The 26,650-nt window shown below is 44.9% G+C and overlaps 4 protein-coding genes and 1 non-coding gene across 7 annotated transcripts; 1 reads left to right on the top strand and 4 right to left on the bottom strand.

Moving 5' to 3' along the window:
• Positions 1-995: 995 nt before the first annotated feature.
• On the bottom strand, positions 996-4,196 carry LOC100821335 (LRR receptor-like serine/threonine-protein kinase GSO1). Of its 2 annotated transcripts, XM_014903196.2 has the most exons (2): positions 3,707-3,843; positions 996-3,615 (listed from the first exon to the last, which is right to left on the bottom strand). In XM_014903196.2, the coding sequence occupies exon 2, from the start codon at positions 3,603-3,605 to the stop codon at positions 1,041-1,043; it is 2,565 nt and encodes an 854-aa protein (XP_014758682.1). In that variant the 5' UTR covers positions 3,606-3,615; positions 3,707-3,843; the 3' UTR covers positions 996-1,040. The 2 variants fall into 2 exon arrangements, with proteins under 2 accessions (XP_014758682.1, XP_003576100.1); XM_003576052.4 differs by having other exon boundaries at positions 996-4,196.
• A 127-nt stretch (positions 4,197-4,323) lies between these two features.
• LOC104584572 (pentatricopeptide repeat-containing protein At3g12770) lies at positions 4,324-6,462 on the bottom strand. Its single transcript, XM_010239482.3, has one exon. The coding sequence runs from the start codon at positions 6,278-6,280 to the stop codon at positions 4,538-4,540; it is 1,743 nt and encodes a 580-aa protein (XP_010237784.1). The 5' UTR covers positions 6,281-6,462; the 3' UTR covers positions 4,324-4,537.
• A 159-nt stretch (positions 6,463-6,621) lies between these two features.
• Positions 6,622-10,166, bottom strand: LOC100841776 (protein FAM136A). Its single transcript, XM_010239481.3, has 3 exons — positions 9,904-10,166; positions 8,966-9,103; positions 6,622-7,015 (listed from the first exon to the last, which is right to left on the bottom strand). Exons 1-3 carry the CDS (start codon positions 10,030-10,032, stop codon positions 6,836-6,838), a joined length of 447 nt encoding a protein of 148 aa, XP_010237783.1. The 5' UTR covers positions 10,033-10,166; the 3' UTR covers positions 6,622-6,835.
• A 9,052-nt stretch (positions 10,167-19,218) lies between these two features.
• LOC100821034 (acyl transferase 1) lies at positions 19,219-21,427 on the top strand. Its single transcript, XM_003576051.3, has 2 exons — positions 19,219-19,869; positions 20,254-21,427. Exons 1-2 carry the CDS (start codon positions 19,315-19,317, stop codon positions 21,172-21,174), a joined length of 1,476 nt encoding a protein of 491 aa, XP_003576099.2. The 5' UTR covers positions 19,219-19,314; the 3' UTR covers positions 21,175-21,427.
• On the bottom strand, positions 19,736-26,489 carry LOC100846947. 2 transcript variants are annotated; one of them, XR_002966042.1, is made up of 6 exons: positions 25,622-26,489; positions 24,596-25,227; positions 23,851-24,001; positions 21,668-23,577; positions 21,431-21,555; positions 21,203-21,307 (listed from the first exon to the last, which is right to left on the bottom strand). It is a non-coding gene; the product is annotated as an uncharacterized LOC100846947 (transcript). The 2 variants fall into 2 exon arrangements; XR_002966043.1 differs by lacking the exons at positions 21,203-21,307; positions 21,431-21,555 and adding an exon at positions 19,736-19,863 and having other exon boundaries at positions 23,452-23,577.
• Between the last annotated feature and the right edge of the window lie 161 nt (positions 26,490-26,650).

The raw sequence follows: 26,650 nt of genomic DNA, 5'->3' as shown, positions 1-26,650 counted from the left end.
GGATGGGCTCAAAGGATTGATCCTGACCTTGGCCATCTGTCCATCACGGAGTTCTTGTTGATGTGGGACATGGTGGATGGGGTCCAGCTTTCTGACGTGGATGATCGGTTCAGATAGAGGTGGGAGGGTTGCGGACAGTACTCGGCATCCTCTTCTTATGCGGCGCTCTTCGACGTCAGGGAGGACATGCCGGGGGTGGCTGAGATTTGGGACTCTAGGGCCCCGAGCCGATGTCAGGTGTTTTTGTGGTTGGCAATGAAGAACCGATGTTGGACTGCTAACCGTTTGAGCCGTCGCGGTCTGCCACACCCTGCCAGATGTCCCCTATGTGATCAGGTAAAGGAGGATATTGACCATATTCTTCTCGGTTGTGTGGTGACACGACATGTGTGGACTGTGGTCCTCGGCCATTGGGACCAGCCTTCATGGGTTCCGACTGTTCAACACATGCTGGCCGGCTGGTGGACGGGCCTGGAGGTGGCCAGCAGAAAGGAGCGGAAGAATCTGAATACGGCGATCGCTCTTGTTTGCTGGTCCATCTAGAAGCATCAGAATGCGGTGGTCTTTGATGGCGTCACCCCAAGCACACTGCAGATTCTTAGAGATGTAGGGCGTGAGAGCAGTGCTTGGGTGCGTGCAGGGCTTCTGAAGGCGGATAGCGTTTTCAATGTGTTTGGCTTTGTGAATCTTAGGTGGACTCTGGATGAGTAATTGTGTAAAACCGCCTTGGGCTTATAACCGCTCGCGGTCTTCTTCTTCAATATATGATATACCCGCCGAGGTATATTCTAGAAGAAAAAAAAGAGTACCCAATTGTTTTACTGATTTGCTATAGTTGCAAAACAAAAAACATACTCCCTCAGATCCTAAATTCTTGATTCAAATTTGCCCAAATATGGATGTATCTATTCTTAAAAAATATCTAGATACATGTAATATTTCGACAACAATTTAGGATCAGAGGGAGTACATAATACTTGGCATAACTTACGCTATTGTTGATTTACATGTGATGATAAACTTTAGCGTACGTGAGACATCTACTGCATTATCTTAAATGCTACATGGTCGACAAAATTGCAGAAGGAAAATCTCCATGGCTTAAGGAAGAACAGAGTTCCTAGCCAAAGCCAAAAACCAAAAACAATGCCAAGAATTACAGAGTAACACAACCACACATCTCCGAGTTCTTTGTGAACTTCAGTTCCCTCGTCCAATGTAGGTTCACAAGTGCTCAATGGGAAACCACAAAGACCCAGATTGTTGCCATAAATTGATGGATCTACAAGTGTCTGTAGCTGACTTCCAGTGGGTATATGGCCCCATAGGCGATTGTTAGAGAGATTTAACACGCCAAGGGATGGCAAGTTTGAAATGCTGGAAGGAATAGCACCTGTGATTTCATTCCATGAGAGGTCAAGGAACTCCAGGAGCTCCAAATTGCCAATTCTTCCTGGAATACTACCTGATAGATCATTTCTAGATAAGTTCAAGAACCGGAGACCTTGAAGGTATGATAGCTCCTCAGGGATGTCCCCGGTAAGTAGATTGCTTGATAAATCAAGACCTGTCATTAACTCGATTGTTTTCTGAAACATTTGTTCACGGCCCTTCCAGAATATGTTAACTCTGTCTCGGTACACATCCACTGGCGAAGGGGGGCTGGGCATAGTCCTCCGAGAAAAAGTGGAAATCCGGTTCAGTTGGACCAACTTAAGCTGAGAAGGGTCACGACTATGCGTTTCAGAAGATTCTATTCTGGAATTATTATTTTGTTGTTTCATGGATGATAGGTTACCTAATGTTCCCGGGATGAATCCAGTGAACCTATTCTTGGACATATCAAGTACTTGCAGATTAGAAAGTAGGGATAACTCGGATGGAATGGTACCACTAAAGTTGTTGGATGGGAGGCTCAGAACTCTTAGAAGAGGAACACTTGTGCCAATCCAAGAGGGGATGTCACCAAGGAACATGTTGTTCCCAAGATCTAGAGTGATGAGCATTCTGCAGGTCTCAATGACAGATGGGAAAACTCCAGCAAAGGTATTGTTTGCAAGATGAAGTGACTGGAGAGGAAGGTCCAAGCTCGTTGGTGATGTAGGGAAGTTACCTGACAAGCTATTGTTGGACACATCCATAAATACCAGAGCTTTTAATTTCCACCAGCAACCTGGGAGCTCCCCTGTGAATTGGTTGTTTGATAGATCCAGTGACTGGAGATAGGTCAATCCACAGAAAGTTGCATGGACATTGCCAGATATGTGATTGTTGTTCATGGATAGATATGTAAGATTGACGCACTGTGACCAATCAGACGACAACTTCCCCGTCAGCTGATTCCCGGAGACATCCAAGAAGTGCAAGATGGGGTGGACACCGAACACCTCGGAAATGTCACCACTGAAGTGGTTCCCTTCCAGCCGCACACGGTACAGCTCCACACAATTCTTGAGGCATGGCGGCAGCGTGCCGCTGAAGTTGTTGTGGTCCGCTGTGAAGTTCTGTAGCGCGAGACCATTGCACAGGCTCTGCGGCAGCATGCCAGAGAAGCTGTTGTTCGCGAAGCTCACGTCGATTAAGCTCAATCCCTTCCCGAGGTCAGGCGGTACGGTGCCGCTGAAGTTGTTGTTGTAGAGGGAGAGGTATTGGAGATTCCTGAGTGATGTAATGGTGGTAGGCAGCTCGCCTTCCAAACAGTTGTTATTGATGTCCAAGATTTGCAATGCCGTCATGTCGCCAATCTCGGTTGGGATAGGGCCGGTTAATTCATTGAAGAAGAGCGCCAGCCTGGTGAGCTCCGTGAGTTTCCCAAGCGAGTTAGGTATCTGCCCTGTGAGCCAGTTCACAGACAAGTCTAACTGTTTCAGGCTCACAAGCTCGCCAAGCTCTGCGGGGATAAAACCGGTAAGGTTATTGCTGAACAGATACAAGATAACCAGCTTGGTTGCCTTGCTGACCTCTGGCGGAATCTTCCCGCTAAGCGAGTTTTCCTGCGCTTCGAATGCCATAAGCTCCGGCCAGCTTGTGAACAGTACATGTGGGATCCCGCCAATGAGTAAGTTATATGATATGCCAAACTCCCTCATCTTCCGCATCCCAGCAAGCGCCGGCGGCAGGATACCAGTGAGCTTGTTCAAGGACAGGTCCGCGAAACTGAGATTGCCAAGGTTGCCCAGCTGCGGTGGAATAGTGGAAACCAACCCCGCGTTCTTCACGTCAAGGTATTGTAGCATCTGGAGCCGGCCAAGAGCTGGCGGGATCTGCCCGCCGAGCGTGTTGCCGCCGAGTTCAAGAGCTCTGAGCTGGGACATGGACCCAAGGAAATCTGGGATGCCCCCGGTCAGATTGTTGGATGCAATCCGCAGGTCCTGGAGCTTCCTCAGCTTCGACAGCGACGCCGGTATCTGGCCAGAGAAGCCATTGGTGGACAAGTTCAGGTACATGAGGTTGGGAAGCTTCTCGGGCAGCGAGTCCGGTATCGTCCCGGACTGAAGGTTCTGCGACAGGTCGAGGTAGGTGATGTTGCCACTCTTGAGGACGAAATCCGGGAAGCTGCCGTCGAGGGAGTTGAGGTAGAGCGAGAGGAAGGTAATGGTGGGCATCGGCGAGAACCTACGATAGTTATCCAGGTTGGTGAGGTAGTTGGAACCAAGGTCGAAGAGGGCGATCCTGGGGAGCCTGCTGAGCTGATGCGGGATGTTACCGGCGAGGTTGTTGTTGTAGAGTCGGAGGTCGACGAGGCCGGATAGATCGCCGAGCTGCGGCGGGATGGGACCTTCAAAGCTGTTGCTGCCGAGGTCAAGCGAGGAGAGGGAGCGGAGAAGCGAGATGTTGGAGGGGATGCCGCCGGCGAGGTTGTTCCCATTGAGGTCGAGCGTGCTGAGGTCCGGTAGCGCTGCAGTGTCGAGCGTCTGCAGCCCACCGGCGAGCCCGAGGCCCCGGAGCCTGAGCGAGTTGACTCGACCGGCAAAGTCGCAGGATACCCCGCGCCACCCGGCGCAGACCGGGGCGCCGCCGGCCCAGCTGGACAGCGCGGCGGGGTCACCGAGGCTGGCCTTCCAGGCCAGGAGCGCCTTGGTTTCTGGCCCCGTGGCAGCATTGGCAGCGCCGGAGGTAAGCAGCAGGACAAGGAGGCCAGCGAACACCGCGGCTGGCGTCGGCATTTAGCGGCGAGGAGTGCCGACTGCCGAGCAACCGACTGACCGAGCGAAAGGAGAGAACGGTTCGCCGTGTGAGTGTGGATGAGTTGATTTCAACAAGTGTCCTTGTCCATTCAAGAGTAGACTGACCCCTCCCATGGAACTTGCAGGCGGCACGTGCTGACTGGTCAATGCTAGCTTTTTTCCAAGAAATGCCCCACACGGCGGAATCCACAAACAGTACCCACATTGCCGGTCCGATGGCCTTGTTACCAACAGTGCCGGGTACAATGGCCTTATCAGAAACACGAGGTTTGGCGGTGATTAGTTGGAGTAAATATCTAGTCTGCTACCTCGTATACACACACACAAAAAAAAAAGAACTCTGCTTTCTGCTACCTCGTGATGCCTCCTCTCTCTGTACTGGTACGTACTACTGAACTATGCCCAGCTGTCTTCTTGAGTTCCATCTCCTTCATGGCCCTCCTCATCCTTTCTGCGTCTTCCAGCATTCCAGCTTCAAAGTACATGTTTGCCATCAAAACATAGAACGTGACATCATTAGAGCCCGACTGAAAGAGATCATTGGCAACGAATTCTGCTAGCTCCAGGTTGCAGTGAAGCCTGCAGCCACCAAGGAATGCACCCCAAACGCACTTGTCTGGCTGCACAGACATTCCCCTGATGATTTCATATGCCTCGACAAGTCTTCCAGCACGTCCTAGCATATCAAGCATGCAAGCATAGTGCTCAAGAGTTGGCGACATCTGGTACTCCATGGCAATACTGTTGAAATGCTTCAGTCCTTCGTCGACGAGGCCTGAGTGGCCGCACGCCACCAGAACCGCGGTAACCGTGAAGGAATTTGGCTTCACACCTTCACCTTTCATAAGGGAGAATAACTTGAGAGCTTCTTGATGCTCCCCATGGTTGGCGTATGCACTGATCATGGCACTCCATGACACGACACCTGGCTCACGCAAACTGTCAAAAACCTCCCTTGCGTAAGCAATCTCACCACATTTTGCATACATATCCACAAGAACATTGCCGATCCTTGCATCATTGTCGAGCCCATGACTCCTAGCAAGCTCGTGCACCCACTTCCCGGTCTCAAGGGCTCCCGATCGTGCGCAAGCAGACAAGACGCTGACCAGAGTCACACAGTCGAACCCCACCTTCTCAGTAAGCATCCTGCGGAAGAACTTGATGGCCTGAACCCCATCGCTGTTCTGCTCATACATTGCAACCATGGTGTTCCAGGAAACCAGAGTGCGTGTGGCCATTCCATCAAACAACCCTTTTGCCGACAAGACACTCCCGCACTTCCCATACATCGCAACGAGCGCATTCAGCAGCGGCACATTTGCGTCAAACCGCAGCTTGAGGGCAAACCCATGAACCATCTCCCCGGCAGTGAGCCACTCTTGCCCCTGCAAGCAGGGGAGAAAACTGATCAGAGTGATCTCATTTGGAAGCACGCCCTCGGCAACCACGGCACCGAACACCGCTATGGCCTCGCCAAAGAAGCAGTTCTGCACGTAGCCGGCCACCATGGCCGTCCATGAGACGACCGTACGGGACGCACCGGCAGTTCCCAAGAACACCTGCTCCGCGTCGGCGACATCTCCGTCCTGGCAGTACATGGCGATGAGCGCGCTGTGCACGAAGCAGTCCCCCGCGAGCGCGAACCTCACAGCGTCCCCGTGCGCGGCCCGCCCAAGCCGCGGGGCGCGCGCCGCCGCGCACGCCGGGAGCACGATCGGGTACGTGTAGTGGTCCGGCGCGACGCCCGCGGCGCGCATCCGCTTGTAGAGGGAGAGGGCGGAAGATTGTGGTTCGGCGTGGGAGTGGGCATGGACGCGGAGGAGGGTGTTCCACATGTAGACGTCCCGGTGCGGCGCGGCGTCGAACACCCTGCGGGCGTAGGCGAGGGAGCACGGGGCGGCAACTGCGAGGAGACTGGTGGCGAAGGCGGGGTTGGTGGCGATGCCGAGGACAACGGCGCGGGCATGGATTGGAAGGAGGGCGCGAAGGGAGGAAGAGGAGGAGGAGACGCCGGCGGCTGAAAGGAGGCGGTTGTAGCGGTGGACGAGGGCGGCGGCAGTAGTGGGCAGTGGCCGGAGGGGAAGGGGCATCTGGGTAACTCAGGTTTATGAAGTTGGAGACTTGGGCTTGGTTTCAGTTCGCTGAAATACTTCGGATGAAAGGAAAACACCAAGTCAGGATTTCAAAGAAGTGGATTTGACTACGAATTTTCAATTTATTTGGAAAATTTGAGTGCTTATCATCCAAATAGTTCTGAATTCAGCCTCGTCAACTGGTTTCTCAAGACCCACATTCGCTCATTTTTCCGCAAGAATCCTATATTGTTTAGAGTACGAAAACGGGAACACGCCGCAGCCTCATGTCACGGGAAATCGACCAGAGGTCTTAAACAAAAATGGGCACAACATGATTGGTGATTCATTTATGCGAATAAGCAGGAGCAACATTCCAACATTTTAGTCTCGTATCGAGATACCATTTAGATGAATAATCTCTCAGCAGAAAGTGCTCGTGACAAAATTCTCAGCATCATACACATTGAATATGTTATACTAATGTTGGCAGGGGCTTTGCATAGATTCAGCTAAAGAGGACAATTTGGAAGATTCTGCTATGTAGTTCTGATGAGGCAAGTTATGATTCCTCTACTTCATGTTAAGGGTGGACTTGATCTGATCAACCACATGGGGCAGGACCCTGATGCTGTCATCAATAGATCTGTGCACGCATGATTCCAGCTCCTGGGTTGCATCTGTTTTCATCTTCTGGAGCTTTGCTGCTTCAAACTTGTCTTGGCAGACCATCAAAGATCGATTCAGCCGTTCCTGGATGATGAAGGGAGAAAAACTTGACTTAGACAAGTCTGGACAATAGTGAGATATCTGCTGCCTGTTACATGTAAAAGAAATACTGGAAGTAGAATGCCACAAATATCCGTTATAACTTATGTCTATTCAAGTCATTCACTGTATACACTTAGGAAAGCTAGATGTTGGCGCATGTAACCCTGCAGACTTGCTTGATGCTTGTTCCCATGCAAAAGTTAGTAAGATATGTACTCTTAAACAGAATGCACAAACCACGAAGAACGGAGTTCACATGCAAAATTATTGCATTTAAGCATTATATTAATCATGCTATGTTACAAAATAAATTACCATAGTACCCCATGCAATTTTTTCCCCTGCAGAGTCAACCTAAAAAGAATTTCAGAGGGGTGTCATATCGGTCCAGACGCTTGAGACAAGCATTATCCAGAAAACTGAACACCACTACTGGCTCTGTTTTACAAATCTAGAAGCAATGATCCAGATTATGTGTAATGTTTTAGGAACACATTGAGTTTCCTGCCAATGAAACATGAAGTGCTCACTGCCGGCCATCTCTCACTCTCCCATTATGGCTTACAAGATGAGCTGCAAGGGTGATCATGTATTCAACAAAATTGACATTGCCACTACCATTGTGTAACAGCTCAAACTGTATTTAGAAGTTACAACTAACATAGCTCAGGGATAAAGCCAGAATATATAAAGTAGAGGGGCAAATGATTGTAAGAGTTTTAACTATTGTGTATTTGTACAAGTGAAATACTGTTATTTTAACCAACACAAAGAGACAACTATGCTAACAAATATATACAGCATCTGAATGTGTTAAGATGTCAGGCCATCAATAATTGAAGCAGTTGGCTCATTGTTTCCATCTTACATATGATCAAGCAATTACCCAACGATCATTCAAGCAGTTTTAACTACTCCCTCCGATCCTAAATTGTTGTCGAAATATTACATGTATCTAGACGCTTTTTAAGAATAGATACATCCATATTTGGGCAAATTTGAGTCAAGAATTTAGGATCAGAGGGAGTAGTTTATATTTGTACAAATATATCAGCAACAGATGGTACACCATGCTAATGCAGGTATACATGCACATAATGCTCAAGTATTCGTGATCATGATAGCCAGTGGCCACTACTAGATTCAAGTGACTCCAGTTAAAGAAAGCTTAGTGAATGTGACATGTTCTTCACAGAGAGAGTACAAGTGGGGCGCAGTAGCACTTATTGACCATTCAGGAATCATTCTTCTTTGGAGATGAAATGGATGGATAGGCGATGATAGTAATATTGAACAGAACTTCTACTACTCCGTACTTGTGATCTAAACACTTCACTTGTGCATTATACTGGTTCATCACTGTTTTATGGCGAAGCAAGAGTAAACATCACTAATCTTAAAAATCCATAAGTTCCCAAGATGAGGGATCCAGCCATAGGTGCCTCTAAATGGGCCTCGGGTAACCAAATATGAACTGGTACCTTAGCCACTTTGACAGCAAAACACACGAAAGAAGCAATATGTAGAAGGATTGGCGCAGCTCACTAAATTAAGTGGTTAATACTCCCTCCGTACCATATTAAGTGACTCAAATTTGTCCAAATATGGATGTATCTATACCTAAAAAGCGTCTAGATACATGCAATATTTCGGCACTTAATATGGGACGGAGGGAGTAAAATTTATCCATCTTTCACAGCAATGTTAGAGAACGCAACACGAATAGCTGAAGTTTTATTTCTATAAAGATTTACATACTAGATGATACAGCAAACATCAGGAATCACCAGTTACAATTTTACAAAGGAATAACACCAATGTGACTATATAGAACTGAACAAAAATCAAGCTAATCCCATGTTATTAATTATGATAGAAGCTAGTTGAACATCTATGAAAAAATAAATGATAGGCGAAGGAAATCAGAAGTACCTGGAACTTGGCCATCTCAGTCTCAACAACATTGTTGGCAGAAAGGACAGGCACACTACAGTTCTCTACGCAGTTGTTGATCCCCTCTTGACTTTGTCGCCTATCAAAGCATTCATATGCACACTTGAAGTAGGCTTGCTGAAAATCATTCAGAAAAGTAACAAGTGAAACAAGCATCAGCATTGGTGTTTAGATGTTGGTAAATGCCCCTGCTACAAATGTGCCTAGCATATCAGCACTTTTCATGAGAACCCCTCCTTATAATCAGAATAGCTTCAACAAAAACTGTAAATCATATATCTCCAGAGTTAATAGGAAATCAAGACACTTGAAAAAATAGTTCCATAATTTTACCTAACCCCACCATGAAAATAATGTTGACGAACTTACCTGATTGGGACAGACATTGGAAATACTCCCTCCGTCCCATAATAAGTGTCACTGATTTAGTACTCCGTACTAAACTTTGTACTAAATCAGTGACACTCAATATGGGATGGAGGGAGTATATCACAAAAAATCAATACACATTACCAAAGTTTCTACATACCTATCAGCTAACCCACAATTTCCAGCCTTCGGTCACAAAATATATGCAATAATACAAAAAGGCGCAATCATATCCCACAAATTACATAGCAACCTACGTATCAGAATCATATCCCCGGAATAGCTAGAACACTTAAAAATCAGAGTACAGTGCAACTGGATACAGGAATCACCTTCATAAAACCCAACAAATCTCAAGACTACCGCAATATTAGCTTCCTCCATCCTAAAATTACCCACCAGAACAAGGAACAACAGAATCCCTAAAGTTCCACACAACAAATCCGCGAATCGCCCCCAATCCGGGATTCCAAGAACTGGCATCGGGATTCCGTTCCTAGAAGGCCATCCTAGAGGAAACCCGAATTTGGATTCTAAGAAGGCCTCACCTGCATCGTGAAGTTGACATGGTCCTGTACGCCGACGAGATGCTGCTGAGCGGCAGCGTTCACCTCCTCCAGCTTCCGTCGGATCCGCTCCGTCACTATCCTTTCCTCCATGGAGCCTACGTGGTCCATCTCGCTTGGTTCTGCCTTGAGGAAGGGGGAGAAGGGATGGGTGTTGGGCTGTCGGCTGTGTTTTCTTGAGGGAGGGGAAGGAAGGAGCACCGAAGACAGAAATAGAGGGGAGGGTTTATGGCTAAGCTAGGGTTCTACGGCAGCCTATTTTAATGTCGTCTAACCTTTTTTTTCTTGATTCACAGGATAATAATGTCATCCTGTCCGACAAGGGTTCAACTATTCGTTTGAGTAGCATATTACTTTTATGTATAGAAAAATTAAAACTGAAAAGCAAAACATTTATTTGACAGTTTTAATATGATTTAGTCAGTATTGAAAGGAAGATGTTGTTTTGAATACACCCATAATCCATAACTCTTACGTGCACGGTTCAATCCTCATGTTATCGATATTTAATCTAGTAGTAAAGTCTGTGTCGAATAGTGTAAACAAGAGCAAACGTCCGGCCTGATTGTTCGATCGGGAAGACATGGTTCGGCCTGATTGTTCGATCGGGAAGACATGGTTGCAATAACATCGTGTTATGCACGCAACTTGACTTCCGTGGTAGTGGCAACTTGTTGCGTCAGTGGCAACTCAAGTTCTGTGGGGATGACAGTTTTAGTCCACGGTGGTGAAAACTTTAGTTCTCGGGGGTAAAAACTTTAATCCGTCACGCGGCAAGGCTAGGGATTGAAAGTTCACTCCCTATGCGTTCCCGTACAAGGTGACGTCAAACATTTCGGCGCAGTGCTTTTTCTCCATGAAATTCGCTAAAAACAATATACAGTCATACGACATAAATGAGCCGAAGGTATAATAATAAGTAATTTGAAAAAGGTAACACGACAAACCATATCAGATGAGGGAGAGAACAGAGTATTAGAGTGCATAAACATATATTATCCCAATGAACAAAAGCAACAACGTTCTGGTTGTATGCCTATAATCCATGTATTATTGGATAATCTGGAAACTAGTCCAAGGCGAAGAGAAACAAAATATTTCTTGCATCTTGCAAAAGCAGAACTCTGGAAGAAATTTGTAGCTGTATGTCATGCAAGGTTCTTCCAGGGAAACCATAAGTTTACTGCGATGGAACCTAGAAATGTTAATCATTTACACAAAGTTAGCATTTGCATACATCAGATTAAGCGTAAATTTGATATATCATATTATTATCATCACTCATGAACAGCACTAATGAGTATTAGGCCTAAATCCTAAGTGGAGGGGAGGGAAGGGTTATGACAGCAAGGATGTTGGGTCAGAGACAACATATATATGTGTCCAAACTGATATGCAGTATATGTGTCCAAATTGATACTGTTTCTAGCAAAGAAAGAGCAGGACTTACCAGAGATCTGTAATTAGTATAATAAGAATGCAAGAGATTCAGTTGCTCATCTCAACCTTTCATTGTGGACAATTATCTCCTAGCATTCAGTTGGAGACAGCTACCGATTGACAAATGAGCAAGTAGAGGCCAACAACTAATAATTTTCACATATAGCTTTGTAGGAACACTTAAGGGGAAAATACTTGCCTTATATGCTCTTCTACTTGCAGATCCTTCAAAAGCTCAGCAACCTTTTCAAGTCCACCATATTCCTCAAAGTCCTACAGAAGAAAGTAGTTCTATAAGGTACAGACCAGCTGAAGAACACAAATTAGTAATTACGGCAGTAACCAGAAACAGTCAAGCTTGACAATTTATTGAATGCTGTGTGACTCGTTCTTTTATCAACATATACTCACATGAATATTAATCATGTCCTGAAAATGAAACCTAATACTCAGACATACTGGCCTGTAGAAAGCATGTCTTCAAAGCCAAATCAGGTAGAACTTTCAATGGCAGTATCATGTAAAAGAAAAAAATGGATATTGCAATAATCTCAGAGCAATATGCTACCTTATATTTGCAATATTTTTCTTACATCAGTATATGTATCATAAATCCTAGAGAAACATTCATATATACAAAGATCGAAGACAATCCGTACACATTCGGGTGAAGAGGTAAATCGTACAACCTGATTCGAAGGTGAATCCAACATTACTGATGTCAGAGGATCCAAGCACACCCCTTACTCAGTTGGACCTCAGGTGGCTAATATATTCAAGAATGCCTACACCAATTGTAGTCGTTAACTACATCTTGAAGACCCAAAGGATAATAGTGATGAAAACGACTTAATATTTTGCTTTGGAATTTCATAAGCAGCTATACTAGATGCTAATGATCATATGTTTCCAGAAATCCAATAATCAGAATTTATGATTCACAAATAAGGGCGTCCATCCCAGTTTGTCGAAAATTTGCAGTTCATATATGCAGCTCGTCTTGCAAACAGGAAAAGATTGTCTCTCTTGCGTTCCTGCTTCTAATGGAATGAAAAGACAAAGATCACCCATCGTAAAAACATCAGAGAAAAATTCTGATCCTGTTGGTGGAAGATAAAACATATGCAAGGATAGTTCTCACAAACCAATAACCATGACAATAAAACAGAAGGCCAAAGTCTTTTACTTTGTAAAGGAGAAGCCTAGTAATTTTGGCAAATGATACTAAAACATTATGACAAGACTAAAACATTATGACAAGACTGAAAAGAACAGGTTTGCTGAAACATAGAAACCTGGAAGTCTAGAACAAGAGGGTAGCAACTACAAACATGTCAACCGTTTCCATTACTATTTCAGATGCAACAAGCATATACCCTAACATCTTAATAATTTGCACAAAAATAACTAACAGAGCCGAAGCAAGCAACCAACAACAAAGGGTGGTGAACTAATTATACTACCAGGGTGAAGAATAATATTAGGATGCACAAAAAGGAGTATAAGGTTGCTAGTATGTTACGCCGTCAGATATATAAACAGCAAAAATGTCACGGTGATGATACCATTCGTGATCTAGTTAATACAATACAAAATATTAAAGACCGGCAACGCACAATATCTTCAATAGCACCAGATTTCAACTCACTAATCGCATCCTCAAGTCTCTCCTCATGCTAAACTGCACCATGCGCATGAATAATGCTAGAAACCTTGGTCTCACTCAAAATACATTATGGCAAAACTGCAGCTTCAACGGAAGTACCTCAAAAAAGCACCATCCGGCTGGTATTGCCAAAAAAAATAAACGCACAGGATCTAGCTGCTCCTCAACTACATAAATTTAGACTTGAAGCTTCTAATCCTCAGATAATTGAATCAATAAAACCTACACTGAATTTAAAGAATAATTCTGTTTTTTGTCGCCCACACGGTCTATGGACAATAATGCACGTGAAGACATGGACATCTGAATTCAGAAATCAGTTAATCGATAGGATTCTAAGCCTGAATAAATGAATTGATAAGCCTACACAGTCTCGTGTTTCAATTTGAACAAAGCGCATCAATAACATTTAGGACTGAGTTGAATGTTGATATCTTCATGAGAATCAGGAAACAGTGGAAGAAGTTCCCAACGAAATTAACATTCAGGCAGCTAGTACCTGAACTGCAACCTGAGAAGATAAATTGCAAGGCACTAGATTTCACGGCCATGTGCTAGCGTTGTGGCAGCCAGAGCAGTACGCCCGTGCAATTTCAGTTGACCAGATTCAGTACCAACACAACATGGCTACTAAAAGGACCAGATTTAGTACTAACACACGGTAAACACAGCAGAGAAGAAGGTAAAGAGATGGAACTTCAGGGCGGGCGGTCTTGCAGCTCGTGGAACACCCGGTGAGGCGGCGGATGAGGACCGGCGGGCGTGCAGCTTCACGTATGGGTGTTTCTCACCACTGATTCGCCGAAGGACAGAAAACCGCCGGGAAGCTCTTCGCCTGAGAGAGAGAGAGAGAGAGAGAGAGAGAGCTGCCGACGCCGGTGGATGTCGGGGCTCCTCGCCGTAGATGGGCGCACCGTGGGCGCCGCCTAGGCTCGAGCCGGCCCGCCGCATAGCCAGCTGCCACCACGCGTCTGCTCTCGCGCGCCGCTCCTATCAGCCGCCGCCGACTATTCCTTCTCCAGAAGCCGCCACCGTCGCCTCCTAGGCTCGCCCCAATTCGGAATGCAGCAGCAGGCTAGCAGCTCGCCGTTCACTGCCGGGTGCCGGCCGCAATGCCTCCGGAACTGCACGCGCGCACGATTTCTGGTTTTGATTTGGGGGACTTTTTTCTGGGGAGGTGGGTTGGGTTCGAGAGAGAAACTGACATCGTAAGAAAAAAAGAATCTTACGTTGCGGGGAAATACGACTGGCTCTGGTTATATTTATTAACGTACCGTTTCAGGAGTAGCTAAATTTATTTGTTTAGGCGTCTTTAATCAGATTTATATGGATGATTTCTTATCGTCTTTCCAGGCAGTTCCACCCGAAGGAAACACTTCTCTACGGTTATAAAGTTCTCATTTCAAGGACATACACTCGGCTTAACAGAGAACTACACGCAGAGGTTTCTCCTACAGGATCCTAAAACCCTAACCCTAAGCACCCACCCATATAAACATGCTAAAAAAACCGAGAGAAAAACTAAACTATTTCATTTCAGAATATAACTTACATACGGTTTTCTCTTTCGGGAACCCCCAAGGGTTCACAAAGATAAAGAAATTACCTTACTACCTTCCCAGTCTTATTACAGTGGGAAGTAGTACTATTACTAGAGAGCAGATAGTTTTTTGGTTAGCTGCCCTGAGCTACTTGCTGCTCTGAAGGCTTGTGTTGTGCTCGATCGTTGTGTGTCCTCCAATGCTGCAAAGAGGCTCCTTATATAGGCACCATGGCTAGCTCAAATAGTGCTCCCATGCATTATTTACCTCACCTTTCTCCATGTCCGTGATGCACCTCTTTTATAGGTTTTAGGCTTCTTTTATAGCTTTTGGATGCTTGCATGCATGGTGATAAGGGGTTCTTTGGCTGCAACTATCATCTTTGGCTGCATTAGTACGTGGCTTCCTTCATACAGGGAGTTTCTTATACTTCCATGATGATGTCTGCAACAAATATGTCAGATGAAATGTAGCCATATCTTGTGCTTCCTTGACTATCTCCATCTGCGTACCACAATTCACAGGATTTCTTCTATTTGTGATCTTGCATGCTAATGATGGATCTTATATGATTATTACATGCTATGAAGGATCTTATATAATTGTATAGTTAACTAATTATTAATTAATTATTATTTATTTATTTAATTCTTTATTTATTTATTTATTTATTTTCACCTTATTTTTCAATTCTTACTCATATTCTTATTTAAATTGTATTCTATCGATTATTCGGGTATCAGTGCTGCAGTATTATGTCCTCCCCGCCCGAATAATTCATGCATGCATGCATGGAGGACACACAACGATCGAGCATAACACAAGCCTTCATAGCAGCAAGTAGTTCAGGGCAGCTAGCCAGAAAACTATCTGCTTTCTAATAGTAGTAGCACCACTTTTCACTGTAATAAAGCCTGGATAATCAAGGCATTTGTAACATAAGACTGAGAAGGTAGTAAGGTAATTTCTTTATCTTTGTGAACCCTTCGGGGGTTCCCGAAAGGGAAAACCGTATGTAATCTATATTGTGAAATGAAGTAGTTTAGTTTTTCTCTCGGTCTTTTTAGCATGTTTATATGGGTGAGTGCTTATGCTAGGGATCCTGTAGGAGAAACCTCTGCGTGTAGTTCTCTGTTAAGCCGAGTGTATGGCGTTGAAATAAGAACCTCGTAACCGTAGTGAAGTGTTCCCTTCGGGTGGAACTGTCTGGGAAGACGATAAGAAATCACCCATATAAACCTGATTAAAGACGTCTAGGAAATAAACTTAGCTACTCCTGAAGCAATATAGTAATAAAGACGGTGAGTACTAAGTAGGATTATTACATCATTGCGAAAACCGTCGATAGTTACGTTGGCCTCACCAGCCTCTTAAGATCCTGCAAAAGATAATCATAATATTAAAATATTTAATTTACCATATAATCTAATATTAGCCTAAATAATCTGAATATTAACGTAGCTAATATTTATATGTGTGTGTGTGTAGATCCAATTTAGTTTATGACTGCAATTACCAATATGGATTTATCAACAGGTAAGGCATAATTAACACACCTCTATACATGCACAAGCATATCACCTAACTTTACTGCTCGAAAGATCACTATTCCTTCCAAATGATTTTTTTAGATTGTAAAATTCATTTTTTAATTCCTTCCAAATAATTTTGACTTTGAACTTGAAAATTTGTAGGTTTGTAAAACATCACACTCAACATATGGTATTTTTTTAGATTTTTTTTGAAACTTTTAAACTTGGTTTTTATGAAATTTGTACGGTTTGCACCGAATGAGAGTTTTCACCAACATTACATTATTTCTTATGACCCTAATGGAGACCCAAACTCAAAAACAAACAATGGAAAAAGATTAAAATGAAAACAACTAGAATGAAAATACTGACATGCAAAAAATTAACCAATAGATCTACACGTACAAATGACAATGTTACAAACTCAAAGATAAATTCGGAAATGGAAACTACAAGTCATGACGTTATAAGCATATATAATATCTATATATCTACTTTTAACTTGGGCGCCACATTACAATAGATCTACCAAGATGAAATGAATAAACCACATCTTTTCCTATACATGTCTAGAGTTCTACCAACACAAACCATTGCCACACAACTTACTACATGAACCATGCGAATCCAAGGTGACATAACTTAACATTGCTAAACACAAATACAATAAGAGCGGATTCATGAAAAAGAAGTTCTAAACAATATCAATTTACTAACGTAGATGTATCAAATTACAAGAGATGGGAATTAGAGGACAAGATGGATCAGCGATTTCAATAACGTTACCTTTGTCGCGTTGTCGATCTTCCTTGGTTGGAGGAATTCAAGGAGGTCAACTTCCCCGGGGACAGAACGAAGGCGTGATTCCACCAGGGGTATATCATGGATGGAAGGAGATAGGTAGGACGGACGGGGTCAAGGACCTGGGGAATTGCGGCGCCGACTGGAGGGGAGGTGTGGAAAACCCTAACCCCTTTATAAATCCCACGTAACCTTCATATATTGGGTAGATGGTCCTATTTTGGTGGGCCTCCACACATCCTCGCACTAGGCCAAGAGGGAGCCCAATCCATGCATTCCTTCTTGGGCCAGAATCTTGGAGGAGTCTCAACAGTACTAGGCTGGTTACATCCTAAATAATAGCTATCCTGGCTTACATGTTTCATGTCCTCTAATGCATCCATGTAGTCTAAAAATAATTCTATCTTAAGCACCCAAGTTTTCAATTCATTATAGCGTTGCATGTCTCAACCGTTCTTTCGTGCTATTGTCATCATTCCAGAATGTCATTGAATACTTCCCGAATAGTATAGTACATGTGCAGGGAGAACATCAGCATCAACAATCAGGAGGTCCTCACCGGGTACGTATTTCCATCCAGCAAGGCTCCAGATGGGGAAGGACATTGCAGAACTTACGGAGCGACTTGGGTGGCAGTACAATCACCAACAACTTGGCCAGGAAGCCTCTCCGGCCCAGAAGGGGGTCGAGGTAAATCTTTGATCTTTTTTTTCCCCTAGGGATAGGTTGTAACCCCTGGGGGTCGTTTGAAACGCCTGAATTGGAACAAAAAAGTGATGAAGAAGTCGAATGCTGGGTGGAAATTCCAATTGATCGATAGTTCTGATTCATCTTTTTGTTGTTTTGGGGGCACGTTTCAATTCATCTTTCCCTTTCGATCCAGCGACCCGCGACGCCGCGGTATACCGAGCCACCGGACAGCTCAGTCGGCCCAATATCAGTCGTTAGTTTTTTTTAGAACACGTACGATCGTTAGTTGCTAGACAACACGGTTCGATAGTTGGGCTCAGTAGGTGCGGGCGCTGTTCCATGGACAATTAGATTTCGCCCAAGTGCTAGATCGGACAGTCGAGAATGGCTGGAGTATGAGGGGGCTGGAATGGTGCACAGTTTTACTACCTGCGTTAGGTATACCATAGCAAAAAGGATAAAACAATAGAATAACTAAATTTATGTAAACAATGTTACTTATGGGCCACCCTAACCCATTTGGCTGGATATGCAACTGAATGTTGATATGATCTTAGTCTATATGCATGGATAAACTCGCTAGATAAGCATTACCACATAAGGGCACGAGGGATACTCTGAATAGGAGGACTCGATCATGCTAACCCTCTATATTTATTACATCATAATGTAGGGAAGTGCTTCTATACTTTCCGGGGAAAAAATTCTGCACGGACTTCAAAGCAAATCTAAAGGATCAGATTGTAAGATTAAATGCACGGCATATTTTTAGGTGGGTGCTTGACTGCCTGCCTGGTTTGGTCCTTCCTCAACGGTCCCGACGGAGTTCTCAAGGGCAGGCAGGCGCTGAGGCGCATCATGTATCTATCATCTGAGGCCAGCGCTGAGGCTCCGTCCATGCTCCGTGAGGCGGTGCAGGACGGCAGAGGTTCGGTCGTACGATCGAACATGATCTGAGAAGGAGAGCGGTTGGGGAGAAGGAGCCGTCGGCCATAATTAATCTCAGGCATTAACTTAATCGGAGCACTAAATCTGAGTATGTGAAGGGAGGAGGTGAGGATGGACCGAAGCGGCGTGGCAGTTAAGATCTACTCCCTTCGTCCCATATTAAGCGATTCAAATTTATCCAAATATATCTAAAAAGCCTCTAGATACATGTAATAGAAAGTCACTTAATATGAGACGGAGAGAGTAAAAAACTGACTGTATTTGTTCTCCCAATTTAGATTTGCTTTGAAGTTCGTGCAGAATTTTAGCATAGAAGCACTTCCCCGTAATGTATGGACTATGGACACTTGTTTCACGGTGCAACCTTTCTCCAGCTGTGTCAACATGGCATCTTCTAACAAGTCGATCATATATATCACGTTATGAGTCCCGTCATTCATGGATAAATGGCGTCATGAGTCTCCTCATGGAGAAACCACGTCACGAGAGTTTCCCTAACATTCGACCAAGGAGAATATCGATGGAACTGGCAACGCGCTTTCGGCGAAGTATCGAACTAGCATGATGCTTTCAAGGAGGGGTTTCCAAGGCTATGGTGGCGACTTGCAGATCTCTTGTCCTCGGATTTGCCACCTTGAAAGACCTGAAAGAGTCAGAACATGGTAAGCCGGCCAACAATTATTCTTTCAGCTGGATAGCTCGCCTCAGTATCTGGACTCCTAGGTAGTCACAGAATACAACAGATTTTCCTCGTTGGCGTCTCGAAGATCAGCATATGCTGCCTATAAAACGGGAACAGACACATTTCATCTCATCCCGAACCACTGCATCAAAGCCAACTATTATACATACCTTCAGTCCTTCACCACGCCGATCCACAACCCCGACAATGGTGACCTTCACGGCACGCCGGAGCGAGCCCGAGCTAGTTTCCCCGGCAATGCCGACGCCCCGCGAGACGAAGAACCTCTCAGACCTGGACGACCAGTGGACGCTGCGCTTCTACGAGTCCATCGTCGGCTTCTTCCGCGGTCCTCCTCGCCCTGCAGGAAGGGCCAACAACATGGCGAAGGGCATCAAGGCGGCCATTGCTGGGGCCCTGGTGTATTACTACCCGATGGCCGGCCGCCTGCGAAAGCTCCCCGGGGGCGGAAACAAGCTGGCAGTGGACTGCACGGGGGAAGGCGTGGTGTTTGTGGAGGCGGCTGCCGATGTGCGGCTAGAGGACCTTGGCGAGCCGCTGCTGCCACCGTATCCTTGCGTCGAAGAGTTCATGGCGGATGCCGGCGACACTAGAGATGTTGTTGATAAGCCCCTGCTCTTCCTGCAGGTAATGATTATATATTAACCGCATGTCATTGCGCTCATTTCATTATGTGAGTTAGCAGTTAGACGACCATATATCTATTTGAGCTGCAATTTCACAGTGCTAATAATAGCATACAAATTGATTTTGAAAAAAGTCATGTCGCTTGTGTATGGCTGTTCGTTTCGACGCTCAAGATTCCAGAATATGTCCGCCACACATATGTCTTCTCCGGAGTATAGTACATAAACATGCATGCATAGTTTATATAAAAATGAGATCCTATGGCAACTATCTTAGAAGTAGGATAAACAAAACAAATTTCATACCATGTTAATTGTTTTCCTTTCCTATATGACATAGCTTGTTACCATTTACTATAGCTTAACCTTACGTGTTAATTTTCAGGTGACACAACTCAAATGTGGGGGATTTGCTATCGGGATTCACATGTGCCATTGCATTGCTGATGGCTTCGGCATTCTCCAGTTTATCAAGTCTATAGCCGACTTCGCATCCGGTGAACTTGTCCCAACCACTTTGCCTGTGTGGAAAAGAGATCTCTTCACAGCACGTATCCCACCATCCCTCTCACATGTCTACCCAGCATATAAGCCGTTCCTTCTTGGCTTAGAACGTACAGGAGAAGACGTGATGATGTCAACTCCACCAGAGAACACAATAGTACAATATTTCTTCTTTGGCCCAAAAGATATAGAAATTCTACGAAGCCATATCCCAGGCCACCTTGTCCAATCCACCACAACATTTGAGCTGATAACCGCTGTCATGTGGCGGTGTCGCACATTGGCACTAGGTTATGAATCTAGACATAAAGTGCGGGTCATGTTTACTCTAAATGCACGTGGGAGAAGAAGTATAAATGGTGACACCTTGGTTCCACGAGGTTTCTATGGAAATGCACATTTCTCTCCCATGGCAGAAGCCACCGTCGATGAGTTGACAACAAAGCCACTCGCACATATACTTGAGCTCATGCGCGAAGCCAAGTCAGAAACAACAGAGGATTGCATGAAATCAATGGTGGATTTGACGGCATTGTGGCGGGAGCAACCACCTTTCTGTATGGATAGGACATACGAGATTAGTGATACAAAATGGGTTGCAGGAAATGCATTGAAGCTTGGGATGGCCGAGTTGGTCGCTGGTGGCACACCCCTTGTTGGTGATTTCACTTCAAAGCTAATAAGTTATCATACGAGCTGCAAGAATGAAAATGGTGAGGACTCAACTACGGTATCTCTCCTACTGCCTAAACCAGCAATGAAGAGATTTGCGAATGAGATGGCAATTTGGCTGAAGGAATGAAAAGGGAAGAATTAACCTATAATGACTCGGTTTCAGTTACACGAGGATGATGTTTACCTTACAGTCCTCTACAATTTGTACAAACATATTCAATAAGTTCATCTCATCGCAAAGAAGTGGGTGATGCCATGTCCTGAATGAATACAGGGAATTAGATAGCATACCAATAGACATTCGTGGTTTACATATACCACTATGCTACCTTAATTTATGTATCACAAAATATACTTGTATTGAAATAATGTGTTTTTCTTACCTTCTTATTAAATATAATAATCAAGTTTGCCAAGCGAGCTCTCGTGCCAGATGGTATTTGTTCTACTTTGACACTTTGGGCCGTCAATTGCAACACAGATTGTTCTTTGAATAACTTCTACCAATCTGCAACCATGGTTTAGGAGATAGTAGAATATAAATCTTCAACGACAACACGAACCGCTATCCGTACCCTGGATCTTTCGCGTCACCTTGAAAGTTACCCTGAAAGACTGACCTTGTATCCTTGCCAAACACCAGCATCATGGGTTCAACGCGCATATCAATGCCAGCAAGAGGCTCGACAAATGCTTTGTTCACTGCATCAGGTTGGCCTATGTCGTTGGTGAGTGGTGACTGCCCGTGATATCGACACCAATGACTTGAGATTGGGGATTGCTATTGATGGCAGATTCAAGTCAAACAAAGGAACCATTTGTATCTGCTGTAACCAAGCAGCTGAATCGCATTTGGTAATCAGAAGCATCGATATTATCGTATATAAGTCCAGGACCGCTTGCCTGGGTCGGATTAACAAATCCAGCTCCATAATCAAAAGGATCTGCAACTTTATTTGGGGTTACGCCGGCTAGTAACGGAGACTCGTTGGTGCCCGTAATATATGCTGTAAACCATCTTAGTTTCGTTTAAAAATAAGTTGCATCGTGCACATATGTTGTTGATCACTTTGTTCTACTATGAAGACATGCAGTATATGAAAGGACTTCGTGATCCTAACAGTGTCATTTATTCTATACGTACCTGTAGTCATCAGTGTCGATTTTAGAGCAGCAGGTGACCAGTCTAGATGGATTGACTTGAGCACGGCCATAATGCCTGATATATGTGGGCATGACATCGATGTCCCTGAATCGAAGAAGTAAGACAACCCCATTTCCTTGTAAAATACCGACCTGTGGTGCTCCTGCTAGAATGTTCAGCCCTGGTGCCGCGATGTCAGGCTGTTTGGAGTGAAGTGTGTGAAAGCCCTCATAGTTTCGGGTACCTACCCTTACATATTCGGACACCACCCTCACACACTCGGGTGCCATCCTCACACGACGGGTTTCATCCTCACACATTCAGGTGCCACCCTCACCCAAGCAGCAAATCGGTGGCGAGGAGGACGAATGGAGATGAGCTGGTGGCGACGGATCCGGCCAGGATGGTGATGTAGAGGCTGGATCCGGCCAAAGAAGAATCTGAGCTGCACTCATGAGCCGATGCGACGGAGGAAGGCGAAGACAAGCCAGTGGCGATCGATCCAGCCAAGATGTTGATGTAGAAGGCCAGATCCGTCCACTGCGAAGAGGCCGATTGAAGATCGTGGCTGCTGCTACAAATGGAGATGGAGAAGCCCATTCCAAGAATAAAACGAGGACGAAGAAAAGGTCAACATGACCAAGACGACGATGAGAAGATTGATGCGGCCCCCGGGAGTGGAGATTGCTCTCCCGGGGGCTGCGCAGCGGTGACGAGGGAGGTGGCGCTAGGAGAGAACCCGACGCTCTCATACCATGTTAACTTTGGAGAGAGGGACAAATGATTTTCTTGTATTGACTTGAGGCCCAAAGGGCTATATATATACTACTCCCTCCGGCCCATATTAAGTGATGAAATATTACATGTATCTAGATGCTTATTAGGTATAGATACATCCATATTTGGACAAATTTGAGTCACTTAATATGGGACGGAGGGAGTACAAGAGAAGACTAGTCCTAACTAAACTAGTGTGGAATACCACAAATACTCTTAACACACTCACAACAATTTGGATACTATCATCATATTTTGGATACCTACGCTTACATATTCAGACACCACCCTCACACACTCGGGTGCCATCCTCACACGATGGGTGTCACCACATTTAGGCGCCACTATCACATACCCTTAACAAACTTGACATATTAAAGAGATACATATCAATTGTTCTGAGTCGTCCCAAATAAATAAAATTTAGTGGAACATGTATAAATGATTTATTGTGCCCAAAAAATGTAATTTCACAGTATATACCTTAAGCACTGCAGGGTAGACGGAGCTTGGACCCCTAGATGAGAAAGCTGCTATTTGGGCGCAGGAAATCTACTTCCAGTTGATGTGTAAGTCAAAGAAACCATTGCTACCAGATTCTGACTGGTACTGCCAAGGAGGAGAAGTGTTTAAGACCAACTGAAGTAGCAGGCTTATATAATATTTCTCAGAAACAAGAGAAATTTAGAACACACACCAAAAAAAAATTCGAAGTTAAAATTATGGCAAAATAATCATTTTAAGAACAAATTTCACAGAATAGCAGTTTACAGATGTAGTGATCAATCGTATCCCAATACTACACAAGAGTCAAGTTACACCTGTAAATTTGCATGGCAAATTAAGCACAAAACATGTTATACGGAAAAAAAATTACCATACCTATGGGCTATGGCTTCTGAAGCAGCAACACCAAATACAGAAGTACAGGAGACAAACTGAAAATGCATGTATTCACATACATGCTAGTCAGGTGGAGCTTGATCTTGTGAAACTGATTTGCTCTTTCCATATTGGCAAATTAGGATTGTCCCTATAAGCATTGCAAATTCACCATTAACAAATATAAATATAGAGTTATAATAATGTGTACAAAAAACACGGTAACAACGATGCTTCCTCTTTTCTATGTAGAAGACAAATGATCAAAACCACTGGATCGGCTAAGTTTAAAAGCAGGTACTTCTTCAAGCTGGTTCAGCCCTATTTAGTATTTATGAAAAAAAAGACCACATACTTGACAAATGAAATATTGCTCAGTTCATGACGTATATGCATTTATCAAATTTGGAAATGCTTGTTCCCAATAGGCAGAAATACAATATGATGCAGAACTTTCAACAAGGCTAGAATGATCACTGTCGAAACTAAACAATATTTCCGTTAACACAGCACTGACTCAGGGTCAAGATAGCTTAATGGGGCTACAAACCAAACACTAGATTATTGCGAGAAGCAAGTTAGCACAAGGTCGAAACCACTTATTGATCATATCTTAAAACTAATTACAGCTCGAATACCACAATATGAATCTGCTACTTCCTAGGTGACTAGCGTTCTTTCTAATCACATCTTGACAAACTCTGCTTCTAGTTCGAATCAAGAAGAATAGAATATGGAAACATACCACAAGTGTCTGGCCATATCCAAGAGTGATAGCAGTAGGGAACAGCCTATCCTCGTTGATGCTGCACCTGTAAACAGCCACGGAGGCGCATTGCCCACCATCTGGGCATACAGTCCAGAATTCCCAGCAAACTAGACCACCGGTTGCCCTTCACCACCGCACTGCCTGAAACTAAGGGAGGTGCCCCAACAGACTGACTATGGACAGGGATAAGATGTCGAGTCCATCCTGGATGACATAATCTATTGCTTGCATGACTGCTGCCTCGCTGTGTGTAGCATCGTCCTGTGGTGCTTTAATGCTCCAGCAAGCCTTGTACACATGGCGATGCGGGCTCTTGGCACATCACTGGGTGCAACACCGGTCGCAGCCCATGGAAGCTGATGTTGCAGACAGCATTCCCTGCTGCTGTCGAGGTCACATGGGTGCCATGGCCATTCAGATCTCCGGGAGACAAGAACTCACCTTCTAATTGGGTTCGTTGACAACATTGGCATACCAGTGTGCAACAACGATCTTGTTGTTGCAACTGTTGTGGCTCAAGGACTTGTCAGATTGGCAGGCCCCCTTCCATGTTGGAGGAGGGGAGCCGTGGCCATCGTCATTGAAGCTCGGTGGCTCTGACCAAATACCTGCAAGATGAAGAAAACTGTTGATTTTCTACCATTGCCGTTCCTTGTTGTAGTTTGGGAAGTAGCATATCATTTTCCTTCATAAAAGAATGCAGGCAATTCATGCTGCAGGGTTCATGTGAGAATGGTATAAATATTACTCCCTCCGGCCGGAATTACTTGTCGAAATATTACATGTATCTAGACGCTTTTTACACATAGATACATCCGTATTTGGATAAATTTGAGACAAGTATACCGGTCGGAGGGAGTACCAGATATACTGCGATAGATCAAAATCAAACTTGCCATTATTAAACATTCTGTAGTTTTTCGTCAGACAAAGAAAGCAGTCAGTATTTTACTATATCGTCATGAACCCTTCTACACTTCTGAATGATAATGGAACTCGAACCTGTTGCTTGAACATCTTAAGTGCATCAAATTTTTTTGAAGATGATGGCCACGGTAGCTTCATGTTGACCTCCTATTGAATAAACCCAGAGGACGGCCATGGCCTTGGCCTGAGATTCCCCCCTTGTCCTCGGTCCATGCTTGTGAGGTGGAGGACACGGTTGCCACTGCATTTTCATTGAACAGCCTGTACACGATGACGTCACAGCGGTTGGAGGAAGCCCACCCAGTTTTAACATAGAGACATTCTTGCTGGCATCATTGTCTAAGCATTCCATCGAGCACCTGGTGAGCGCCGGCGTGTCAAACTCGAGAGCAGCGAGCAGCTGGATCGGCAATGCCGACATGGGCTCCAGTGCTGCAATGACTGATGGTGATGCGCCTCTTGGGACAAGGGCCACGACCACTGGGTAAACTCCGCCGTCGTTGCGGTCAGGACAAAACATCGAGCAGGTGGTGGGCGTCGACACTGCGAGGGTGACGTGATCGACGAAATGGAAGGCTTCGCCCAGCACTGATTGTGGATAAGGACAATGTTGGCGCAAGGGTGAACGCCGGCGTGTCGATGTCACAACCGGGTAACTACCTCGAGCACAAGGTGGGCATCGTGACTCCGAGGTTCGCTTGGCACACCACCGGGACTATCGGGGTGGGCGCCGCCTGCACACGGCAGAAGAGCGCCGCCGCTTGCGCCGTCGCCTACATCTGACGCGCGATTTCCGCCGGCGTCGCATCAGTGGACTTCAGAGGAGCATTGATCCGCTACCTTGTTCGCGTCTCAATTCTAAACTCTCAAGCCACTCATCGCCTCCAAAGCTCGAGAAACACAGGCAGTTGCAGTGCAAGATGTTCTGGATTTGTTACTCCCTCCATTCTGTTCCTAAAAAAAATGTCTACGCATGCGTAATGTTTTCGACGATAACTGTGAAACGGAGGGAATATTAAAGTTTGACCAAAATTGTATAAAAAATATGAATATTTACAATATGAATAAATATATTATAAAAACACATATATACAGATTTAACAA

This window comes from Brachypodium distachyon, chromosome 4, assembly GCF_000005505.3.
Source record: "Brachypodium distachyon strain Bd21 chromosome 4, Brachypodium_distachyon_v3.0, whole genome shotgun sequence".
Taxonomy (NCBI): domain Eukaryota; kingdom Viridiplantae; phylum Streptophyta; class Magnoliopsida; order Poales; family Poaceae; genus Brachypodium; species Brachypodium distachyon.
Note: the sequence above shows the minus strand (reverse complement) of the source record. Positions and strands in the feature narration are given on the sequence as shown.

Coding starts and splice junctions, on each gene's coding strand:
- LOC100821335 (XM_003576052.4), bottom strand. CDS start 4,166: ATGCCGACGCCAGCCGCGGTGTTCGCTGGCCTCCTTGTCCTGCTGCTT.
- LOC104584572 (XM_010239482.3), bottom strand. CDS start 6,280: ATGCCCCTTCCCCTCCGGCCACTGCCCACTACTGCCGCCGCCCTCGTC.
- LOC100841776 (XM_010239481.3), bottom strand. CDS start 10,032: ATGGACCACGTAGGCTCCATGGAGGAAAGGATAGTGACGGAGCGGATC. Junction 9,104..9,903: donor ATGTCAACTTCACGATGCAG/GTGAGGCCTTCT, acceptor AATGATTTTCAG/CAAGCCTACTTCAAGTGTGC. Junction 7,016..8,965: donor CTGAGATGGCCAAGTTCCAG/GTACTTCTGATT, acceptor TTCATCATCCAG/GAACGGCTGAATCGATCTTT.
- LOC100821034 (XM_003576051.3), top strand. CDS start 19,315: ATGCTGCCTATAAAACGGGAACAGACACATTTCATCTCATCCCGAACC. Junction 19,870..20,253: donor AGCCCCTGCTCTTCCTGCAG/GTAATGATTATA, acceptor GTTAATTTTCAG/GTGACACAACTCAAATGTGG.